This window comes from Vanessa tameamea, chromosome 26, assembly GCF_037043105.1.
Source record: "Vanessa tameamea isolate UH-Manoa-2023 chromosome 26, ilVanTame1 primary haplotype, whole genome shotgun sequence".
Lineage (NCBI taxonomy): Eukaryota > Metazoa > Arthropoda > Insecta > Lepidoptera > Nymphalidae > Vanessa > Vanessa tameamea.
Window position 1 is genome coordinate 3,988,855 of NC_087334.1, and position 22,814 is coordinate 4,011,668.

The window sequence follows — 22,814 nt, forward strand, 5'->3', positions numbered from 1 at the left end:
TAATATAATATTTTTTAAAGTAATTACTTCTTATGGGAAGCTAATTGTTTCGTTACGTAACGCGTTACGTTGCCGGTCTTTCTGCCTTCCCTCTCTCTTATGCATACGGCAGCGAAAGGCTCCTCGTCTCTCACTCTAACACACAGCGCTAGCCGTATTTCGGACAGTTTAAGTCATCACTTCTGTCGGGCGTCCCGAGACATACATGTATTTTTTCTATACAATAAATAACCTTATATACATACATAACCGACAATCTACATTGACAAAATACATGTGTATATATATTTTTTAATTCGGTAGAAAAATCTGCCATTGCAATGTTAATCTACTTAATTAATAAACAATAATGGTGTATGTTTGTTCGGTATACGTTCTTAAACCTGTCATCCAATTATGATACTAAATTGGTATCGGCGTAGGAGTAAGTAGCCGGCCCAAAAAAAAAGTATGTTTGACCTTAAAAATAAACATTATAACTAGGCCCTTAGTATACCCACTAGGTAGATAGCACTACAGCCATATTAACACCAATGATTTATATACCCAATCTTATTGACACTTGGACAACTGCTAACATAATGCTAACTCGTTCAATAATTAATTAATGTATATAATATATATTTACAGAATTCAATATATAATAATTAGTTAAATGTTATATGTATTTTTTAATTAACATGCCGAATATTATACTATTTTCAAAATATTTTTCGTTTATAAATAATAATTCACATATGAAATATCAGCACTTCATAGAATTGTAAGATCTAAAATATATATGAAGTTCAATATGAAAACAAAGATATAAGATCGTGTCACACTTATATTTAGATATTGTACCGCCTAACAGTATTGTTGTATCCGGCTTGAATCGTTAGTAAGCCAGTGTAACTACAGGCACAAGGGACATAACATTAGTTAGTTGCCAAAGTTGATGGCACATTGGCGATGTAACGAATGACTAATATTTATTACAGAGCCAGTGTCTACGGGCATTGGTGACTATTTACAGTCATATGGCCCATATGCTCGACGCAATAACGTAAAAAATATACTATATAATTTGAGACAATCCTGAACAATGTTAAGTTCAGATATTAATTACAAAACCTATATTCTGCTGATGAGGGCTCGTCGATCTGTGTCGCACTGGAAACTGGCTGCTTGCAGCCTCGGTGAATCCTCTAAAGTCGTCTCATGTAACACGCAGGACCGTAAAGGTATATGAATGAACAAGACGAGGCACCAGCTTTGGGTAAATTCAGACTACCAAAGACTTTTTACGGTCAACTGTTTTTATATTATTCGGGAATATTAAGTTTGTGATATTTTTATATCACAATACACAACTGCTTAGTAGATCAAGTAGATCATCATGCATCATTTCACTCGAGTTTAGAATCCGAACAGAATATTTATGCTAAAATTACTGTCATGTGTTATTAGTCTTTATAATCTGTATAGATATGTTATGGTAAGTTATTATTATTATTTCTATATAGATATGTATTACTAATGGATGCCCGTGACTTTGCTCGCGTTTTTGCATGTATTCGTCGATTAATTATTGGGCATTAAAAAAATTATTTCCTTGAAGTCTAAGTTTTAATACCCAATTTCATCATTAAGTTCAGTGGCTTGTGAAAGAGTAACAAGCAGATAGACAGACAGAGTTTGAATATAGAATTTGAATATAGAATTGGACTTTTCGTCTAAATTTCATTTACCTTTGACCGGTTTCTTAATGAACTTCTTCCACGAAATGGGGCATTTCGTGATCGTTTTATACGCATGTATGGAAAATGTTTGTTCTACATTTATTTATTTACGTGGTTATCCTGATGTGATCCATTCTTTAGATGATACTCATTATAATAATTTATACTTTATGACTTTTTTGTAGTAAATAACATAATATTATAAAAAACAAGCTCTTATTCATATTTACTAAAACGAATAAATTGTACTAAACTAGATAGAATTGTCTCCAGTAACAAAAGTGTCCGCATATCAGCTGAATTGTTAGTGTGGAATAGGTTTAAAATTCAGTTCCAAAGTCTGACTCACACATACGAACAGAGAAGTTAAACAAAAGCTTGTTAAATATTAAATATGGTCGATGAAAAAAAATAACGTATAAACTATGGCAGTGTTACTTTGCTAACATATATATTACGTAGCGGAAAAATAATACATTGTTAATTAAATTGACATACTACGTGATTTGTAAGTGTTAACCTAAAATTAAAATTCACTAAAGCAAACTAAAAATATTCAAATCACAAGAGAAAAATTATATTTTGCATGTACTATCAAAAGTTAACACAAACATGTCAGCAAGTTACATGCAGGACTTGGATAAATATGACGTAAGCCCACGAATTCTCCAAGCCACATTAAGCAGCATAATATATACTACTGTACTGAATCACAACAAGAATACAGTCGTGTTTGACAAATTTTATCTCATATATCACAATTCCTTGCATTATATAAGATCTGCGCGAAAATGAATGAACGCTGTTGAATTTAAACAACAGGATTGTCTCGTAACATTCAGAGCTTGAAACGCCCAGTGAACTGTGTCACTTGTGACCAGTTCTATTCTTATTAGATATGTTTTAAATAAAACGTTTATACGATAATAGGAGTTTAAATCGGTTATTTTATATGGTGCCAAGATTAAAATGCACGTGACATTTTAACCGATGATTTCGGGTTCAATCCAGGCAATACCACTGATTTTTCAGAAGGTATGGATCCTACTTAACCACGCTGCTCTAATGCGTGTTGATGGATACACGCGCGGCATTTGAAGACCTCCGTGGTCGAGTAGTGTGTACACCGGTTTTCATCGGCCGAGTCGATGTCGAAAATGTTCATTAATTTTTCTATGTTTTCTTGGGTCTGGGTATTTGTGGTACCGTCGTTACTTCTGATTTTCCATAACACAAGTGCTTTAGCTACTTACATTGGAATCAGAGTAATGTATGTGATGTTGTCCAATACTTCTTTATAATTTAGACAAAGGTTGCAATTGTTTAAAAGAAAATCAATTAATAGTTCAATAATTGTATTGACTGTCATAAAATGATTGATCGTTGAACAAACAATTATGACGTGAATTAATTGAACATTAAAAAAAAAAAAAGAATTTCATTGAAATTAGACAAATGCAGGTTTCCTCACGATGTTCATCTTCATCGCCCGTCATAAGTTTACAATCACAAATAAAGACCCTCAAAACACATGTTGTACGAGTACATAGAAATTTGAACCGATTAACTAAGATCAAAATGTTCCATCTACTGGACTGACTCGTTTAGTAAGTTTATAATAATTTCGAAACTTACATAACATATACGCTTCGACAACTTAGGAACAGCGCACCGAAACTATGACGAGGCTTTGTCGCTGTGTGAACCACTCACAAGTTGCACAGTTTTAGATTAAAAGGATTACTGATGTGAGGATTAGTGTGTAAATAGATTACATTTTCTGTTTTACTGACTAAAAACTTCAACACGGTCTTTGAATATGTAAATTAATATTTGTTGTAGAGAAATAAATATATTTAGTGATTGAGATTTAAATATGTAAAGAGATTGTTGTGCTTTGAAAGGATAGAGTATTTTTAAGTTTAATAATCTTTGATTGGAATCAATCAATACAAGTTTTTTAATGTATTATTTTCTCTAAAAATAAAAATATATTTTTAATGCAATGCGTAGAAACGCCTGGACTAGACCGGCTCGGTTCAGATTCTAGTCTCTACCGATGACTTTTCACAAGTATAAAAGAGATGTACTATTTAGTACAACCTGATACGACTGTAGACTACTCTTTTGTTGGTAGTAATGCGTGATGTTAGCAAAAACTTTTTTGCAGCTACCGACTTATTGACAATTCGTTCGGTTGGACTACAGTCACTGCGAATTCTAATAAGATTTTTTTTATATGTAAAAAATAACTTTACTTTTGAGTTACGTCTATATACACTAATTTATTTTTTTAATAAGAGAAAATTTTAGAGAAAATTTTACTCGAAGCAGATATCTACTAATATTTTCGTCAATTTTGTTCATGTCAAGATAAAAATACTTTTAGTTGAACACAGGCGCCTCAATTATACATAAAAACTTAAGAAGACTTCCGTAATACTTCTGTTAACTTACCACTAACTTTGTACCTTTTGTTTTCTTTTCAAAACTACACCGACCAAATAATTCAACAGTCAGTTCAGAAAGTTCCTTGTAAAACTATACGTAATAGCGACTTTATGTAATGCAAACTTAACCTCCCATCCCTCTGCCCCTCCTCCAACAAATCAGGGAAATCTAGTGAACCCTGAAGTTCGAACAAACAACGAACAATCATCTGTCCGGGCTCGAGCAAATGTCGTTTTGCTATGTAAATGTATGTAAACTCTGTTGTTATTATATGAAATTTTAGTGTCGACGACTACGACACGATGTCGTAACGACAATTAGATAGTGTGCTTAGAAAATAAAACGATATTGGCTAGATTGTTTTCGCTTCCTGAAACGTGTTTTATTTTTTTGTTTTAATGGATTGGTAGGTCGACTGAGACGTCTGCCACCTGATGGTAAATAGTCACCTCCACTCTCATCATAGATATTAGCGCTGTAAAAAATACCACCATCAAGATTCGCCATTGCTTGCATTACCAATGCGCTTCTAGCCTTGGACACAAAGATATTATCTCCAGCGTGCCAGTAGTTATACTGGCTCACTTATCCTTCAAACTGGAATAAAAAAATACAAATAGAATATTCTACCGCCAATTAGCAATACTAGTATTGCTGAGTAGGATATATTATGAGTGGGAGGTACCTACCCAGCCGAGATTGTACAAAGCCCTCAGGGTGAATATTATAAATATTAACTTTATCGAACGACAAACTGTTTTCAGCACCTTCGAAGTATAGCCAAGACTGGCAATTCCAAAAATACGTTAATGAAAATAAATTAAATATTTGTATATTTGATGCTGTTACTATGGGCAGAAGAGCTTAGTATTTGTATTAAAATATTGAAACAAATACAATTTGAATAAATATAAATCATAAGTGTTCACATTATTATTAATAATTCCAGTCTAACTTAAGTCTTTTGTCTTGAATTATTTTTCGTTTTTCGGGAGCACTATGATTCCTATTATGGAGTATTCAGAAATACTTATTCAGCAATTCAAGAGAGCCAATTGCGCTTCAACTCTCTAAGATTGTATTCTTAAATACTTTACAACGTGCTTGTACTTTAGAACACATAAGAGACTAGTAGAGTAGTTTGTTCGCGTTTTAGGTGTTCGTCGTCAGGTAAGGTATAAAAAACGTTGCCAATACCTGTGGGGTTCAAGCTTGCTTAGTAACAAATCTCATCAAATTCGCTTCAGTGGTTTGGCCGTAAAAGCGTAGCAGACCGACTGGGTTACTTTCACGTATATAATATTAGTATAGACAAAGAAATTATTAAAATCGATCAATTTTAAATTATTATATATAACGGCTTTTTAATGATAATTTAATTTTAATAAATCTCCTTGCCATTCAAATGTCAACCAGTCTACGTTGAGTCTACCGATCAACTGGTAAGATTACAGTTGCCCGTTTACTGATACATAAACATAACATACATAATCAGCCTGTAAATTTCCCACTGCTGGGCTAAGGCCTCCTCTCCCGTTGAGGAGAAGGTATGGAGCATATTCCACCACGCTGCTCCAATGCGGGTTGGTGGAATACACATGTGACAGAATTTCGTTGAAATTAGACACATGCAGGTTTCCTCACGATGTTTTCCTTCACCGCCGAGCACGAGATGAATTATAAACAAATTAAGCACATGTAAATTCAGTGGTGCCTGCCTGGATTTGAACCCGAAATCATCGGTGAAGATGCACGCGTTCTAACCACTGGGCCATCTCGGCTCTTCGGTGTTTACTGATAATAGTACATAATTTTTTTTATGTTCTATAGTATTATTACATATACTTGGTGGTATGGCTTAGTGCAAGGCCATCTTGGTTGGTACCACCCACTCAAATATTCTACTGTCAAACAACTGTACTCACTATTGTTGTGTTTCGGTTTGAAGGGTGAGTAAGCCAGTGTAGTTACAGGCACAAGGGACATAAAATCTTAGCTCCCAAGGTTGAATTTCACTTTTATAATACTAAAGTAGGATTTAAAAACAACAGACTAGTAAATTGTTTTTAAATAAAGAATGTTTGTTTTTTAAACAAGGAATGTAGACGAGAAATTTCGCGAAATCAATATTCTTTATTTAAAAATAATTTACTAGTCAGAAACGTGAGTAAGTAAAATCGAACTTTATAACGGTATTTTCGCTACAAATAGCTACTATGGAATGACAAATAGAACTAGAGTAGATTAATGCACACGACCGTACATTTGCGACTGAATTTTTAACTGTATTTGCAAAAGTCCGTGGAAGTTAATTGGTATTTAAAAGCAATGTCAAATCTTTATTTAATATTCAATTTTACATTTTCTTTGTTGATTTGTTGATTACATTGAATATTTTCGTAAATTAATTTAACGAGTGCTTGGAATATAATGGTAAAGTATTCCAAAAAACAAATCACTTTATTCGATAACCATAAACAATTACACGTTTCTATGTGACTTTAAAATGACGTAATTTAAAGTCTAAAAGTAGACTATAAAATTATCAATTGTCTTGTATGTTCAATTTTTTTTTTATGATTTTTAATTTATGTTTTAATAGTAGTCGTTTAAAAATAATAAATAAAATACTAAATAATTTAAGTACGTACTGCTCGTTTGCTCCCCTTGTAACTGAAAAGTAATCAAATTCAGAAAAAAAAAACGATCAAAAGTTCAATTATTATACCGATTTTATTTTATTTATGTTTTAGCTTCTCCTTATCAACGATATTAAAAGTAAATTATTTTTTTAATCATCACTTTTAGTTTTTAATCAGTCGTCTAAAATAGCTATAATTTTATAACAATTTGCAATACTAACGTGATGCGAGCAAAACTGGTACCAAGAAAGAAACTTATATAGCAATCATAGGCTTACAAAATAAATAACACATCATACTATAAATATGCATATGTATTCTTCCTTTAATATTAATAAACATTATTAAAAAAATATTTATTAAGAAACTTTTTTTATACGATAGACTTACGGTCGCGCGTTGGGCGTAACCTATACTCAGTTGTTAGTGCGTGGCACGTGTATACATTTGCTTTATAATATGATATGATTAAAATAAAAATAAAAATATGTATATAGTAGGATTATCCATTATCGGGGTCGAGGCGCCATCTTAACGTTTTGGCAGGAAATACGTAGTGGTTATGTAGTCTGTGACGGGTATTTGAGTAATGGCGAATAAACAAGATGGCGGAATTGAAAAAGTGTTTTTATTAACAATTTTTTTTTAAATTGTTATTCATTGTATAAGGCCACATATAGGTTTACTTCTGTTACGTGTTGAATAGCACGAGATTAATTATTTTGCATACATTATTGTTAATTGCTATACTGACGTGGTCATAACGCTATCGTGATTTAAAAAAAGGGTGATTAAACCTTATACTTCACTTGCAAATTGTGTATACTTAAGGTGGCTAATTGAAGAGATTAAAATTATTTATATTCTTATCTTAATTTCATACAGGGCTTTAAGTGCAGTCATAAATAAAATATATTTATAATTAGTGGACAGTAGGCGTTAACTTTTTTTATCACTTTTTTTTTAATAACGTTGGGTGTTCGAATGGGCTACTTGATGGCAAATGCCAACAGCGCCCATAGACATTTGCGTTGTAAGAACAAACAACCTTGGTAGCTAAGATGCTATGTCTCCTGTGGTTACACTTGCTCACTTATCCTTCAAGCTGGAACAAAACAATAATAAGTATCGCTGCTAGGTAACTGGTAAACCAGCCAACTTACCAGATATTCCCAGAGAAAGATCAAGGACCCAACTCTGTGGTATTTTAGGAACGATTCTAACACAACATGTTCTTTGATCCGGACTGGCAGAGACTTCTTTGGATCGATATCTGAACCCAAGACCTCGAAGACTATATAAGGTAGCTCCTAGAGCGACGTGCATTAATTTAAAGAATAAAATTCTATTAGACAAACTGTCAAATTGCCTCAAGGAAGTAAGTCTAGAAATATCTGGAAATAAGGTCGACTAAGTATAACTATACAGCAACTCGAAACCGGAAGCTGAAAGTTAAAATGTCAAGTTAAATTTGGATATTATGCGCTTAATATTAATAATCTTAAAATAATTGTGGCGTATTAATTTGAAAATAAGTTTACAAAGTTATAATTTACTTATTTCAGTCCATTGCTTCGTTAACGTGAAAGATGGGGGGGTCTAAGGTATTAGTTACCTACCCAATTGAAATTATTCTTTATTCCAAACATTTCTTGTCACTTAAGAACACAATTTGAAGTAAACCAAAAAACCTTGCCACTAGATGTCACTTGTCAAAATTCAATGTCGCCAGTATTTAGAAGCGCCCTGGTTGTTGCATGGTACTTTGTGGTTCTTATTCAATAGCGGACTCCTTTGTATGCGGATGTTAAGAGGCGACCGGTGAAACTTTTGTTAAGCGCATCCTTTATACAAGCATATTTGTCTGTATGTAATGCTTACCCAATAATTGTTATTGGGTAAACTAAGTCACCAGCAGAAGCATTTCCAAAGATAGTTGAATGGATGAAGCCAAGAGAATCGAAAAAAGTCAAGTGAATAATTATGTTGACATAATCTCTACATATTATAAAACAACTAGCGACCCGCCCCGGCTCCGCACGGTTGCAATGCTGATACTAACTACTTGTACACTACAGAATGTCTCACAACGTTCACAGCATTTTTTTTGTCATTAGACAATACAAACCGCTATGTCCCTGCGTTTTAAATCTGTAATATCTTCGAAAATATTCATTTAAATTACACGCTGTAAAGGACTATATTAATCTATATTAAATTCACAATGTACTTAAGGTACTTAATTTATGTATTTGAGTACGCTTCGATCATTTAAACTATGCAACGAATTTTAATGCGGTTTTTATCAAACTGAGATGCAAGATGAAGGGTTCTATTTATAATATACGCATATTATAGTAGCGAAAATCCGAGAACGTCAACTATCCTATCCAAAAGCGAATACAAGAATATTTATTTTTATGTTTGTTCTTTTATCTAAAAGTACTATAATGCCGGTAAGCTAATAGCTAGTTATAGATAAAATGTTAAAATCAAAGACCACTTATCCAACGGCTATTTTAAATATAATATAATTAAATAATTCGAAATTTAATTCGACGTGACGACCACGTTTTAGACAATTTGATGAGTCAATATATAAAAGCACAAGGGACATGTATTTCCAAGCATAAAGGATATCCAGTCACGTTATTGATACCGTTAATGACAGTTCTTGGACGTTTATTATAATAATATTTCCAAAAACAATAATTGTCTATAAATAGAGGTAAATTTGAAATGAGAACGTTTTGTTTTACGTTGACAATTAGCTCGTGTGTACTGTGGCGTACTTATTCGTGGGCTCGTGATGCCTCTTCTCTCTCCAGTGCCTTGTCAACGTCCTATTGTCATGTACACACGCCTTTATTTACACAAAATATTATTTAAATATGAGTTATCCACGCGGTCATGATTTGATTTGATTGTACCTATTTTTAATATATATTTGTATTTCATTAAGGCCTTCATATAAATATTTATATTGAAAAAAATATCCTTAAAATTTTATTTTGACCCAAACATTTTACATACATTTTTTTTTTTAATTTTTAACAAATTGAAAAAAAATATACGTGGATAAATACAGGTACATCATAATTAGACTTTTATGTTACACTACAAAAAAATGCCTAAACAATATCATGTGACGAGTAGTTTAAAATCATAGCTCCTATTTTAGGAACAATTTATAGCCTTATGTATAACTAAGCATCCGGCCTTTATATATGATCTGAATAAGAAGTTAAACAAAACATTAATAACTATCATGAATCAATTATAAACCTAAACCTTCCTCATGAAACACTCCGTCCATCGGTCGATTTTTTAACCTAATTAATTAATTTAATGCTTTGAAGTATCAGAAAGCGACTATTTAATTGTCTAAAATAACACTAATTGATGTCATTACGTCGTAATAATGAACGTACGTGCATTCGACAGTGACACGATCCAGCGGTCTGCGGTCACGGCTACATTTTAAAAGGCTTATTAAAAATCCTTTCACGAACAGATATTAATATTGTTTCTGAGCTGACGTTTTCGAAATGTTCTAACTCGTTTTGAATTGTGACGTCATTGTTGATGTAAATGTTTATATAAATATCGTTTGACCTACTTTGTATTGATAACGCTTATTTATTATACCGCCATAAATACTCTGTATTTCTATATTCCTGTTAGATATGGACATTTTAGATACATTAATTGGCAACATTGACGATCTCCTTAAGTTCAATCGACCCTTGAAATTGAATTTAAAATGATTCTATTTATCATTTTCCGAAAATAAAAGGATCTCGAGAAAATATTAAGGGTCTCGCAGTTTCATTGAAAAACGAATGACTTGTTAAGAATATCGTAACGATAAATAGCATGGTATTCTCTTATGCTGTCATGCAAACTCTACGGCTTTTTAGCCGACTTCAAAAATGAAGAAGAATCTCTATTTGTTTTTTTAATGATTGTAACCATAGAACTCTGTCATTTATGAATTTAATTGGATTTTTTTTGAACGCTATAATTCTCGTTTGATCTGATTTAAATTTGGAGAGAAAAATCCATCCTTTTTAGGAGTGGACTTTTAAATTTTTATATTTTTGCGTGACGCGTTTGCTGTTTGCCTACATCATTGCTTCTTCGACTGAATCTGTGACTGCGCATTATACTAACTAAACTCCTTTATTTATTGTATTATACGTTCATTGGTTTTCTTATTCTTTCATTAGTTATTCTTCCCATGACCATCAATTTCGACGTTTCTGCGCAACGTGACGTTGGCATCTACGCAATGCCAAACAAAAGATATCCTAATTGTTCATTCGTAATATATACTCTAAAGCAGTGATTTCCAGAGTTGTCCAGGTGGACCCCCAGCAGTCCTCTGGAGATTTGCTGGGGGGTCTACGTAGGCGTGAATAAAAAATGGGGGTCCATAAGATGTTAATGGGGGTCCAAGAAAATTGATCTGCTTTTTATAGTAAAGAGCAAAAATGTAAGCATAGTTTTTATAAGGGCCTACCTACATTGTTTTAAGTACCTAACTAAGCAGATAATATTTTAATAAGGCAAGCGACTGTTACTTGTCCAAACTTGCGTATTCGATATTACGTACAATTTTGTGTACAGACTTGCAAAGCACTTTCCGCCCGACAATGCTTAATGCTTGTTCAGACATGAACTTGATCACCACTATAAATACTGGATGCCAAAGGTACCTACTGTTTTTTTTCGTCTTCAGTTTGAGAGAATCAGTAAAAAATTCATAGATTTTAATTGGTTACAGACACACGCCAATAGGTGGTCCACGAGAAAAATAAGTTTTGGGCACTACTGCTCTAAAGAGAATAACTTTCAAGAGACTTCGTAATAATTGTTGAAAAATTGTTTCGGTACATGTCTTCATTACAACCCCTACCAATATTATAAATGCGAAAGTAACTATGTCTATTACCATTTTATGCTTAATCCACTAAACCGATTTAGATGAAATTTAGTACGGACGTAGATTGAGTCCTCGAAGGACATCTCGAGGACTCAAAATTGACATGAAGATTTGTGTGCTATAAAATTTTATAAATTTCGCCCAGTTAAAGCCACGGGTACAGCTAGTGTATAATAGATAACAGACTTCTGATATATACATTTGTATTTATACGATCGAAACCTTTGTGTCGTTCAACGGAATGATTTTATGTATGTTCGTCGGTCGAATAGGTCCGTGAAATGCATTAGACTAATTAATCAGATAACAGATGCTTTCACTCGGATTCGCGTATACATCACCAGGGATTTCCGACGTGTAAGCCTATATTTAAACATGACATATATCTAGGATTATTCACTATACTATATATGTTGATAGTTTAGTTATATATTATTTTAATAAAACATTAATTTATTTTATAAATAAAAACAAAAAAAGGTCCGCTCTGTATCTTTCGCTGATTCTGCTTAGGTCAGGGTCTTCTCTTTACGGAACCGGTTGTAGTGTTTATTTTACAATAAATAAGTGAGTGTAATGATTCTATATTGAATAAAGGAATTTGATTTCATTTGATTTGACCAACTATCGCGGCTTCATACAGATAGAGCAATAATCTATATAAAAACTATTTATTGAAGGATATCTATATTTATACATGGAAAAAATCTTGCTTTTCAAGGTTGTCACTGTCCATATCTACAAATGTAAGCATCAAAATTTAGTGAATGTCTTAAGAAATCATTCAAAACAAACAAAAACAATATAAACACTCCTTTTGAAGTCGTAACTTCTTATGGGATAAACCGCTTCGTTACGTAACGCGTTACGGCGCCAGTCTGTCTGGCCTTCCTTTCTCTTACGCATACAGCAGCGATTAGTTAAAGGTTTTATTTCTGTCGAGCGTCCCGAAACGCACGCGTATTTCTTTTATTATTTGGTACAAATCTTGTTGAAATATTTCAATAGTTGTGAAGAGTTTCTATAATACAGCGTTTTTGTCGAATGATTACAGTCAATAATGCCGCGTTACTATATTCAAGAAACATATCTCGGAGGTATAATTTAGAAGCTACAATCGACTTGCTACTTACAAAAAGACAGATAGTCGGATAGATCTATGAAGATGACAGATACTCTGGTTTCAAAACTATGTTATTGTAAATACAGATTGTTGTTTTTAGTGAAATAAAAGGTAATTAAAAGTTGCCCACAATGTTTTATTGAATACTCGTTCGACCACAGATAGCAGTGTGAATCTAAAAATGACGAAGGACATCTAGTGATGTAATTATAAACTAAGGATGTAAAAATCAATAAAGAGGAAGCTATTTAAAAATAATATAGATAATTCAACACAGATAAATAAAATATACGTGTTTGGCTGTCATTTCGAAATAACTGTCTGTTTCAAGTTAAGAAGAATAGAAGTATTCGAAATAATAAAAATCTGTATGTCTATCTATTTGCCTAGTATAATCTATACGGTTAAAAATTACTGAACGATTAATAGAAATATTTCAAGATGAAACGATTGAAAATTTACTTTAAATTTATTTTATGTACAAGTGTACCGCTGGTGAAACCGCGGGCACAGCTTTGTTTATTTTGGTTTGCAGTTTGGTTAAAAGAAATATATATTTGATTTTCATTTTAACCACTAAAATCAAAGTGAATTGAATGAATGAATTCAAATTGTATAATCAATTGATTCATTTATAAGGAAAACTATCTTCGAGATTTAACCCTAAAATTGTTAAAAAAAAATCACATAAAAGGGTTCGTTCGAATATGTAATTACATAACACGACCTCGTATGTCAGGTAAAAGAAAAAGACAGCTGCATATCACATACTACTTGTGTGATAGGGATAACAAACATTTATGCGTCAGATGATTTATGAATTAGTCATTGAAATTGCAACACACACATAATATTTGAAAAATATCTTAGGATGATGTTTCAGTTGGTGATGATACATAGTCAGTTATGTACATGGTCAGAAAAAATAGTATATGAACATTTTTTGCATATAATTTTTTTTTCTTTAAGCCAGACGGTATGGTATTTAGTGAAGCAACAAAAGCGAATACGAAATCAAAAGTAATTGCAAATTCCCGTTGTGTGTTGTAATTAACAATTTGTTAATACTTCAATAATTCATTATTAAAGTGACAGTACTTTTGGTGTTTTAACAAAAAGACGCGTCGTTTTGTACTAACGGAATTATTTTTCTTTTGTATTTTTACTACAATATTAAAATGTGAGCTTTCATCTTGACAGCAGAATTCTACTCTTGATATAGCGTTGAGTTACTAGTAAGTCGTTGAATGACAACTGATCACATGGCAAATTCTGAGTGGATTTTGAACCTTTGAAACTAACGTTACGAACATTATAATATAGTAACAGCCTGTAAATTTCCCACTGCTGGGCTAAAGCCTCCTCTCCCTTTGAGGAGAAGGTTTGGAGCATATTCCACCACGCTGCTCCAATGCGGGTTGGTGGAATACACATGTGGCAGAATTTCGTTGAAATTGGACACATGCAGGTTACCTCACGATGTTTTCCTTCATCGCCGATAACGAGATGAATTATAAACACAAATTAAACACATGAATAGTCAGTGGTGCTGGCCTGGATTTGAACCCGCAATCATCGGTTGAGATATACTCGTTCTAACCACTGGGCCATCTCAACAAATCGTTACGTAATCACAACCGAATGGCTACGTAATCGTTGCGTTTTACCCGCCTTCCTATTCCACCAATCACGACGAACGAGTTGGGTTCGATCTGTCAATGATCAAATGTCAGTTTTCTTAATAAATTATGACGTCACAGCTGCTGGAATGTCAACTTTTTAAAAAAAATCCTATATTGTATACTAGCATTATTCAATGAGAACGAAATTAAATTTATTTTGTTTAAGACGTTATTGCTATAAAAAAACTGTTGTTTTTTTAAGTTATTTTGATTTGATTATGATTATGAAATAGAAATAATTACTTCAGGTATTTGGATAAAAGAGGAGAAGAAAAACTTTATTTTTATTAATAAATACTTTTTTAATAGGTATTTTTTCAACTTATAAATAAAAACCTTTTTACAAAACCAACGAGGTATTTTAAATTTAAAAAATAAAATATAATTTTAAATATTTTGAAATAACAAAGAGAACGTTATTGAAAATTCACATTTGTTTTAAGCCCATCTATCTGGTAGGTCGTGAACTTCTGCGGTCGGTGTCTTGAAATCATATATAAGTTAAAGATAATAATTCCATTATGAGGGAAATTGTACACATACAAGCTGGACAGTGCGGCAATCAAATCGGCGCCAAGGTAATATATTGTCTGACAATTTCTAGAAAATTTAAATAAAAGATATTTTTTCAAATATATGTAATGTAATAAAACAATTACAGATACAGTAAATAATGTACTCTCAAAGGTTAAGTTCATTTTAATACAATTTTTAGAAAAATATCAGTCCAAAACGTAGCCGAACAAATCCAAATAAAACTTACACTAATACTGCTTGTATAACTATGCAGTAACATAAATCTTGCATTTCCAGTTCTGGGAGGTCATATCGGACGAGCATGGCATAGATCCAACTGGCACATACCACGGCGATTCCGACCTTCAATTGGAACGGATTAACGTGTATTACAACGAAGCTACTGGCGGTAAATATGTACCGCGAGCCATTTTGGTGGACCTCGAACCTGGAACTATGGACTCTGTCAGATCTGGACCCTTTGGACAGATATTTCGTCCGGATAATTTTGTTTTTGGTCAGTCTGGTGCAGGAAATAATTGGGCTAAGGGTCATTACACTGAAGGCGCAGAATTGGTTGATTCTGTTCTTGATGTCGTGAGGAAAGAGGCGGAAGGTTGCGATTGCTTGCAAGGTTTCCAATTGACGCACTCACTTGGAGGTGGTACTGGAGCCGGTCTAGGAACACTTCTGATTTCGAAAATTCGAGAGGAATATCCTGATCGCATTATGAATACATTCAGCGTAGTTCCTTCCCCCAAGGTATCTGATACTGTTGTGGAGCCTTATAACGCTACGTTATCTGTTCATCAACTCGTAGAAAATACTGATGAATCCTATTGTATAGATAATGAGGCACTGTACGATATTTGCTTCCGAACACTGAAATTGACCACACCGACCTACGGCGACCTGAATCACCTTGTATCCGCTACAATGTCTGGAGTTACCACTTGTCTAAGATTCCCTGGTCAATTGAACGCCGATTTGAGAAAGTTAGCAGTAAATATGGTTCCCTTTCCTCGTCTTCATTTCTTTATTCCTGGCTTTGCACCTCTAACATCTCGAGGAAGCCAGCAGTACCGAGCGCTGACAGTACCAGAATTGACACAGCAAATGTTTGACGCGAAGAACATGATGGCTGCTTGTGATCCTCGCCATGGTCGCTACTTAACTGTGGCAGCTGTTTTCCGAGGCCGCATGTCAATGAAAGAAGTTGATGAGCAAATGATGAATATCCAGAACAAGAATTCGTCATATTTTGTTGAATGGATTCCCAATAATGTCAAAACTGCAGTTTGTGATATTCCTCCGCGAGGTTTGAAGATGTCTGCTACTTTCATTGGCAACTCGACGGCCATCCAAGAGCTTTTTAAGCGAATTTCTGAGCAGTTTACAGCTATGTTCAGACGTAAGGCATTCTTGCACTGGTACACTGGTGAAGGGATGGATGAAATGGAATTCACTGAAGCTGAGAGCAACATGAATGACTTGGTGTCAGAGTACCAGCAGTACCAGGATGCTACTGCTGAGGAAGAAGGTGAATTCGATGAAGAAGAGGAAGGTGGTGATGAAGGAGACTAGACTACTTTTTTAAGTTTTTCTTTGTTGTATATTTTTAACTGTTTATTATACATTAAATTGGAACTTGTCTTTCATTTTTATTTAATTTATAAGCAACAGACATATATAATTAAACCAGAAATTAAAATACATAAACACAATATTAGTAATTAATTTTTTGTAGTGAAAATTTAAGTTTTTCAGTACAAGAAATTACTAATATTGTTTATGTATTTTAATTTCTGGTTTAATTATATATGTCTGTTGCTTAAAACTAATATTGTTGTCAACATGAAACATAAGTTTCATGTTGACATTTTAAATTTCAAAGAAGTCTGCTGAAAGGTCTTTGCATTTAGAATTAAAGATTTATGTTCCTCTTGTAATCTCATCCTCAAATCAAACAGGCGGGCTGTCCCGTATGACCATTCTATGATAAATCGAATTAGCTGAGAACAGATTTTTTCCACAAACGATCGACCAGAAATCACCTTTAGTATCTTATCTATATTGATAATTTCGTGCAGGTCTATGATGGACCCAATTGAAAACTTTACACAATTATAGATAAAAAATAATTATTTGTTGTCGACAACATATATCCGCAAGATTCGTATAATAGAGATATCAAATCCAAAAAATTCAATGACATGAAGTTCAACGGGCGGCCATGTTTTACGTTTACGGGTTTTGATTATTTATCGACAATAAATTATCAATACCGTATTTGTTTAGTTTTATTTATTTTAACCGAGCGAAGTCGGATTTTCATCTAGTCTAATATAATTTATATAATATAGTTATTATCTGCAAATTACTTTGTGTGGGATTCATTATGGGATTGAGATTTTAAGTAAGAGTATTGTCGTGTCCCATTTTGAAAAGTCACGGACCAAGCAGGAGGACATAAAATCTTAATTAACAAATGGAACACAAGGAATGATTAATATTTCTTATAGTGCCTGTGACTATGGTTTGTGGCGTCCACTTACCATGCTTATCGACTCTTACATAAAAGAAAACATTTTCCATTAAATTCGGTACTCGGTTTAGCCTTGAAAACGTATCAAACAGACATAGTTATATTCATTTATATTCATATTTCTAATACTAAAACGCATTAATAGTATCAAAACCTCGAATACGATTTAATATTTCTTACTTTGCATAAATATACAATCGTACAATATATCTAACTAAATCCAAAACTACACTAAAAGCAAATTAATGTAGCGTACATTGGAAACCAGCTGAATAAGTATAATTGAGGCCGACGCCGTTGAAAATATCTTCGCTTTGAAAATAGCCGAGATTCGTATCGATCGTCAAATGAATGCACGGTTTCGGCTTTTGAATATTCTACGAGGTTGCTATGCGCAGACTAAATTAAGACTGTCGCAACTATAAAGTGTATTTTTATGATATTAATTTTACAAACTATTTTAGAATAGTTTGTAAAATTAATCAGCTTCAGAAGACTTCAATTAACAGACGTAAATACAAGCAGATTAGTAATTATTCAATAAAAAATTAAACTTTAATTAAACAATTCTACAATCCTACGTGATTTTTTTTTTTTTTAAATTTAATATTGAGCTAAAATTAATTGAAACAACAAATTTACCAAGTCAAGTTAGTCCAAACCAAGGCATCGTTGGTGGTCAGGTGTTAAATAACCAATGTCATTTTCTGACAAAAGTGTATACATACCTTCGTGGTAATCGGTTGAGTGGTCAAGACGAGAAAGCGTAACAAACAAATAAACTTACTTTGACATTTATATTAGTTAGAATCGTCGAACGAATTTCCGATTTAATACAATTTTATCTAAGGGCTTACCCAGTAGCTTATGTGGGCCTATCAGCTCTGGAACCGATTATATTAATTATTATACCGCTGAACAGTAATACTTCGCTTTTATAATTTGGTTTGATTGGTGATTTGATGTAATTTCTGACACAATGGACATAGAATCTTAGATCTCATGGTGGCACACTGACGGATCAATAAGTTTTAACTATTTCAATGTCTGACTAGTGTTGTGTGAAGGTTCACCTCCTATACATAATTTACATTTGTTCCGGCTTCACGGGGATAGACTAAGACTCTACATAACACGTATATTAAGTACACACACACAAAGAAAAAATCCTTTTTTGAGTTAGAAACATTTCCCAGCAACACACAATAAAACAATTTTTGTATCACAATTGGATTACAGAATTTAATTATTTATTTTTCATTGTAAATTCAATATTATTAATTTTAAATGTTCTTTTAATCTTCTTTTAAGTTTCCGTTAGAAGACAGATGATTAGAAGAGTGGACTCCAATTCCGACAAAATTGTCTGAAGTTGAAACTGTAGACACTTTTGTCGTAAGTCAGTAACATTTACGTTAGATTACCTTTCCCGTTGCTTATTGCAGTACATATACAGTTTCAAATACAACCCTTATAGTTAGATTTACCTAATAAATACAAATAGCTACCCGTCCCCCTCCCATTTACTCTTATTAATTATTTAAAAAAAAAACAGAAATCGTTCCTTAGCGAATGCTTACGTAATGAGATTTATCTTTGTCCAAAATTTCAGTATTTTGGACTCAGTAGTTTTGATGGTGGGTTGGCAGTTAAGATAAATTATTGTATAAGTATACTGTAGATTGCATACCCGTAGAATTTTATTTCACAGACACAATAAATAATTTTATATTATTATTTAAATGGAGTAAAAATACCGAGAGCTTTCAAGTACACATTTTAAAGCCTTTGTATATTTATCAATATTGATAACTTCGAGTATTTACAATTATTTTAAATACACGAATATTATTATTGTATTTATTTAATAATAGGAAATGGAAGGCATTCCCCTATCTTATAACCAACATTAAAATAAAACAATATTTCTTTTAGCTACCTATTACACTAAACCGAATTTGATCATATTTAATATGAAGCAAACTTAAACTCCAAGGAAGGACATAGGCTACTTTTTTATGCTTAACACTCAGATGTTAAGAACAAAATAGTATACTCCTTGACATGTGAATATGTATTGTATAATGAAAGAAAATCAATAAATAAATATGTACGCGTAGCAAAATAAAAAGAAAAACGACTTGTAATAAATACTTTTATATTTCATAATATATAACACGAAGTAAATATTATATGAATCACACACATACGCAAAAACAAAAGAGCATGTTATAAGTAAGAATAGTTCAGTAGTATATAATATATGGTGAATAATACTTAGCCAGGTTTAAAAGCGTCAATGGAGGAATGTGCAAGATATCCCGATGCGTCCTTTTAATGCACAGAGGTATCCCATTTGATTTTAGTTGGTATTCTGGCATGACAGAAGTCCCACTTATACTCCACCATCAAACGTCATCACGTTTTTCAGCAAGAAAAAACCTGTAACAAAGTTCTTTCACCGATTTACAAGATTAAATCGATAATGATCTCAATTATATGCATTAAAAACAACGGCTATGCACACGGATGATACAATGGCCGAGCACCTTGGGACCAATACCACGTACTGTTGCTTCAATTGCTGCTATTACAAGAACGGATTTCATATTCTAAATTTAAATATTTTGTTTTCCCTTGAGTTGAATTTAAACGAAATATTCAAAGGATTCGTTTTCAAGCTGTAACAAATGTATAATGACTGTATTTTCAAATACTGACTCTACTCGTATGAAGATAGTTTATATACGTTTTGAGCGAATTGAGAATATTCGGAATCATTTTCATCATAATTTCAACCGAAAGTCGTCAAAGATCTCCATCGTCAGTACATCTTGTAGGGGACCTGACCGCGCTGCGTTTTCAGTTTCGTGGTCCCCACTCGAGAACTTTCCTGCCCCAACGGCCTTCGCTTTTACGAGCTTTATGCCTCGCCCCGTGTCAATTTGACCATTTTTCGAGCTATGTCGATACTTTTGGTTCGCCTACGGATTTCGTCATTACCTTTATCCATGGACAAAGGCTTTGTGAGAATGTAAACCTCCTCTTATTATATCCTCTTTCCTAGTAGAAATAGCAAAAACTAACTGCCATTATGCCCTTTTATATTACCATATCTGAAGTTGAATTCAGTAATTTTATAAAGAAAGAAAGATTTTGTATTATTATGTAAGTAGCGCCCATTCTTCGTACGACGACAGTAATGAGAAAATACCGAACCCAAAAATATCGACTTCCAAAATCTCATCAGTTAGCTAATGATACGATGATGCAGTTACATATGAAATTAAAAATAATATTAATAATCAAAACAAGACGAACGCTGAGAAATTTTCGACTCACATAAAACAATTTGGTCTCTAATAAAGGCAGCAACGTCGAAATAGCTGCGGGCGAAGTATGAATAATTAAATAATTCGCTCGTTTACAGCGAAAACAATTTGATTTAAAAAATATAAAGCAAATTAATTATTTCATTTGAATATAGACAAAGTCAAGCCAGCTTAGTGGATGGTATGTGTGGATCTTAATCGAAAGATCGTGGTTCAAATCTTTGCAAGCATAGCTGAGTTCTCATTTGCGTTTGTAATTCACCACTCGTGCGACGGTTCAGAGTGAGAATTGCTATGGAAAAAGATTTAAAATTTTCTATTTACTTGAAAAGTAGCTCTTTCCCTAACATTGGGACGTTTACGGACCTTTTTTTAATTATTTATTTTTATTTTTTAGGCCACCTGATGATAAGTGGTCACCACTGGACATAGACAATGGTGCTGTAAGATATATTAACCTTTCCTTACATCTCCAATGCGCCACCAACCTTGGGAACTAAGATGTTATATCCCTTGTGCCTGTAATTACACTGGCTCACCCACCCTTCAAACCGGAACACAAAAATGCTGAGTACTGCTGTTTGGCGGTACAATATCTGATATACCTACCTAGACGAGATTGCACAGAGCCCTATAACCAAGAGAATTATTAATTGAAGACAATTTAAATGTATGCTTTTATTTTATATAATTACAATAGCAATATTTATTTTATAAATAATCCATGTAATCTTTGATACTTAATTAGTTTTTATCGTATAAAAAAATGACTAAGGTTTAATTTTGTTACAGGGCCGGGGATAAAAGGCACCATGGCGATCTTGAACTGCCTGCTGGCGAGGCAACTATGCTTCGAAGACGCTTCCTGCTCCGCTATATTAGAAATTATACCGCGCGTCTGTGGATCCGAGCTTGGTGAGTTAATCATTTATAAATACATCATTCTCCTGTCCTCATATAAATTCAAAGAGCAAGCTGCGCAGAGTTCTTAAAAATTGTACGATTATTTGGCAAATATTTATGACCAGGGCTGCGAAATCGTATAATTGGATACAAAATTTGTATATCCAATGTGTATAATAGACAATATTGTATAATTTGATACTAGAAACAATCAAATATAAACCGTACGAGAACTGAAACCGAAGATTAATTAGTAGTGGTAAAAAAAAGTCAACCGTAATATACTGTCTAGCGAATTTGCATTATTTCTATGGCTCTACATAAATATGCAACACTGCTTAACACTTTTAAAATATTATACATTACATTACATACATTACACATTTACAGCTTATAAATTTCCCACTGCTGGGCTAGGTAGAGGAGTCCTTAGCCCAGCAGTGAGAAATTTACAGGCTGTTAATGTAAAAATGTAAATGTAATAAATGAGCAAATCTATAGCCCAACAATGTTGCCTGTATAATAATTCATTTTATATATAATAGGCCATTAATCGTTTACATAACATAGAATATATCGCTATTGGAGTAGTTAGGACATCCGCCAAGACGACAGTTGTAATAGTTAATGCTATTAGGTCACCTGGAGATCAAAGGATTAGTTGTATTAAGCTATTGAAGACGTATTGTCTTAAATATGATCGAAATTTGAAATATATATATTTTTTAATTTACGTTACACAAAACTGTAAAAAGGTTACATATACCAATTGCCGAAAATCTTTTTCTCTTTTGATAATACGTTTCAAAATTTCAAATATTGATTTGGAATTTATGTATATGTCTGCTTCATAAGGTTTGTACTATTTAATTGCTTAACATTGAGTTATAAAGCCGATGTAGAAAAATATTTTTTGTAACCATAGTTTTTGTTCCAGAGATTTGTGCTGAACGC

The 22,814-nt window shown here is 32.9% G+C and overlaps 2 protein-coding genes across 5 annotated transcripts in view; both read left to right on the forward strand.

Moving 5' to 3' along the window:
* The window catches only part of Gfrl (Glial cell line-derived neurotrophic family receptor-like), a 233,255-nt gene that overhangs the window by 147,537 nt on the left and 62,904 nt on the right, over positions 1-22,814 (forward strand). For all 4 annotated transcript variants that reach the window (XM_026630013.2, XM_026630037.2, XM_026630021.2 and 1 more), the window contains one exon: positions 21,750-21,872. In XM_026630013.2, the coding sequence (XP_026485798.2) occupies positions 21,750-21,872 (123 nt within the window). The remainder of the gene's footprint in view (positions 1-21,749; positions 21,873-22,814) is intronic.
* On the forward strand, positions 14,991-16,727 carry LOC113393367 (tubulin beta chain). The gene is made up of 2 exons (XM_026630217.2): positions 14,991-15,142; positions 15,378-16,727. Exons 1-2 carry the CDS (start codon positions 15,086-15,088, stop codon positions 16,662-16,664), a joined length of 1,344 nt encoding a protein of 447 aa, XP_026486002.1. The 5' UTR covers positions 14,991-15,085; the 3' UTR covers positions 16,665-16,727.

Excerpts from the sequence above, each read along its gene's own strand:
- LOC113393367 (XM_026630217.2), top strand. The coding sequence starts at position 15,086 with ATGAGGGAAATTGTACACATACAAGCTGGACAGTGCGGCAATCAAATC. Across the intron at positions 15,143-15,377 it reads GCAATCAAATCGGCGCCAAG|TTCTGGGAGGTCATATCGGA; the intron begins GTAATATATTGT and ends TTGCATTTCCAG.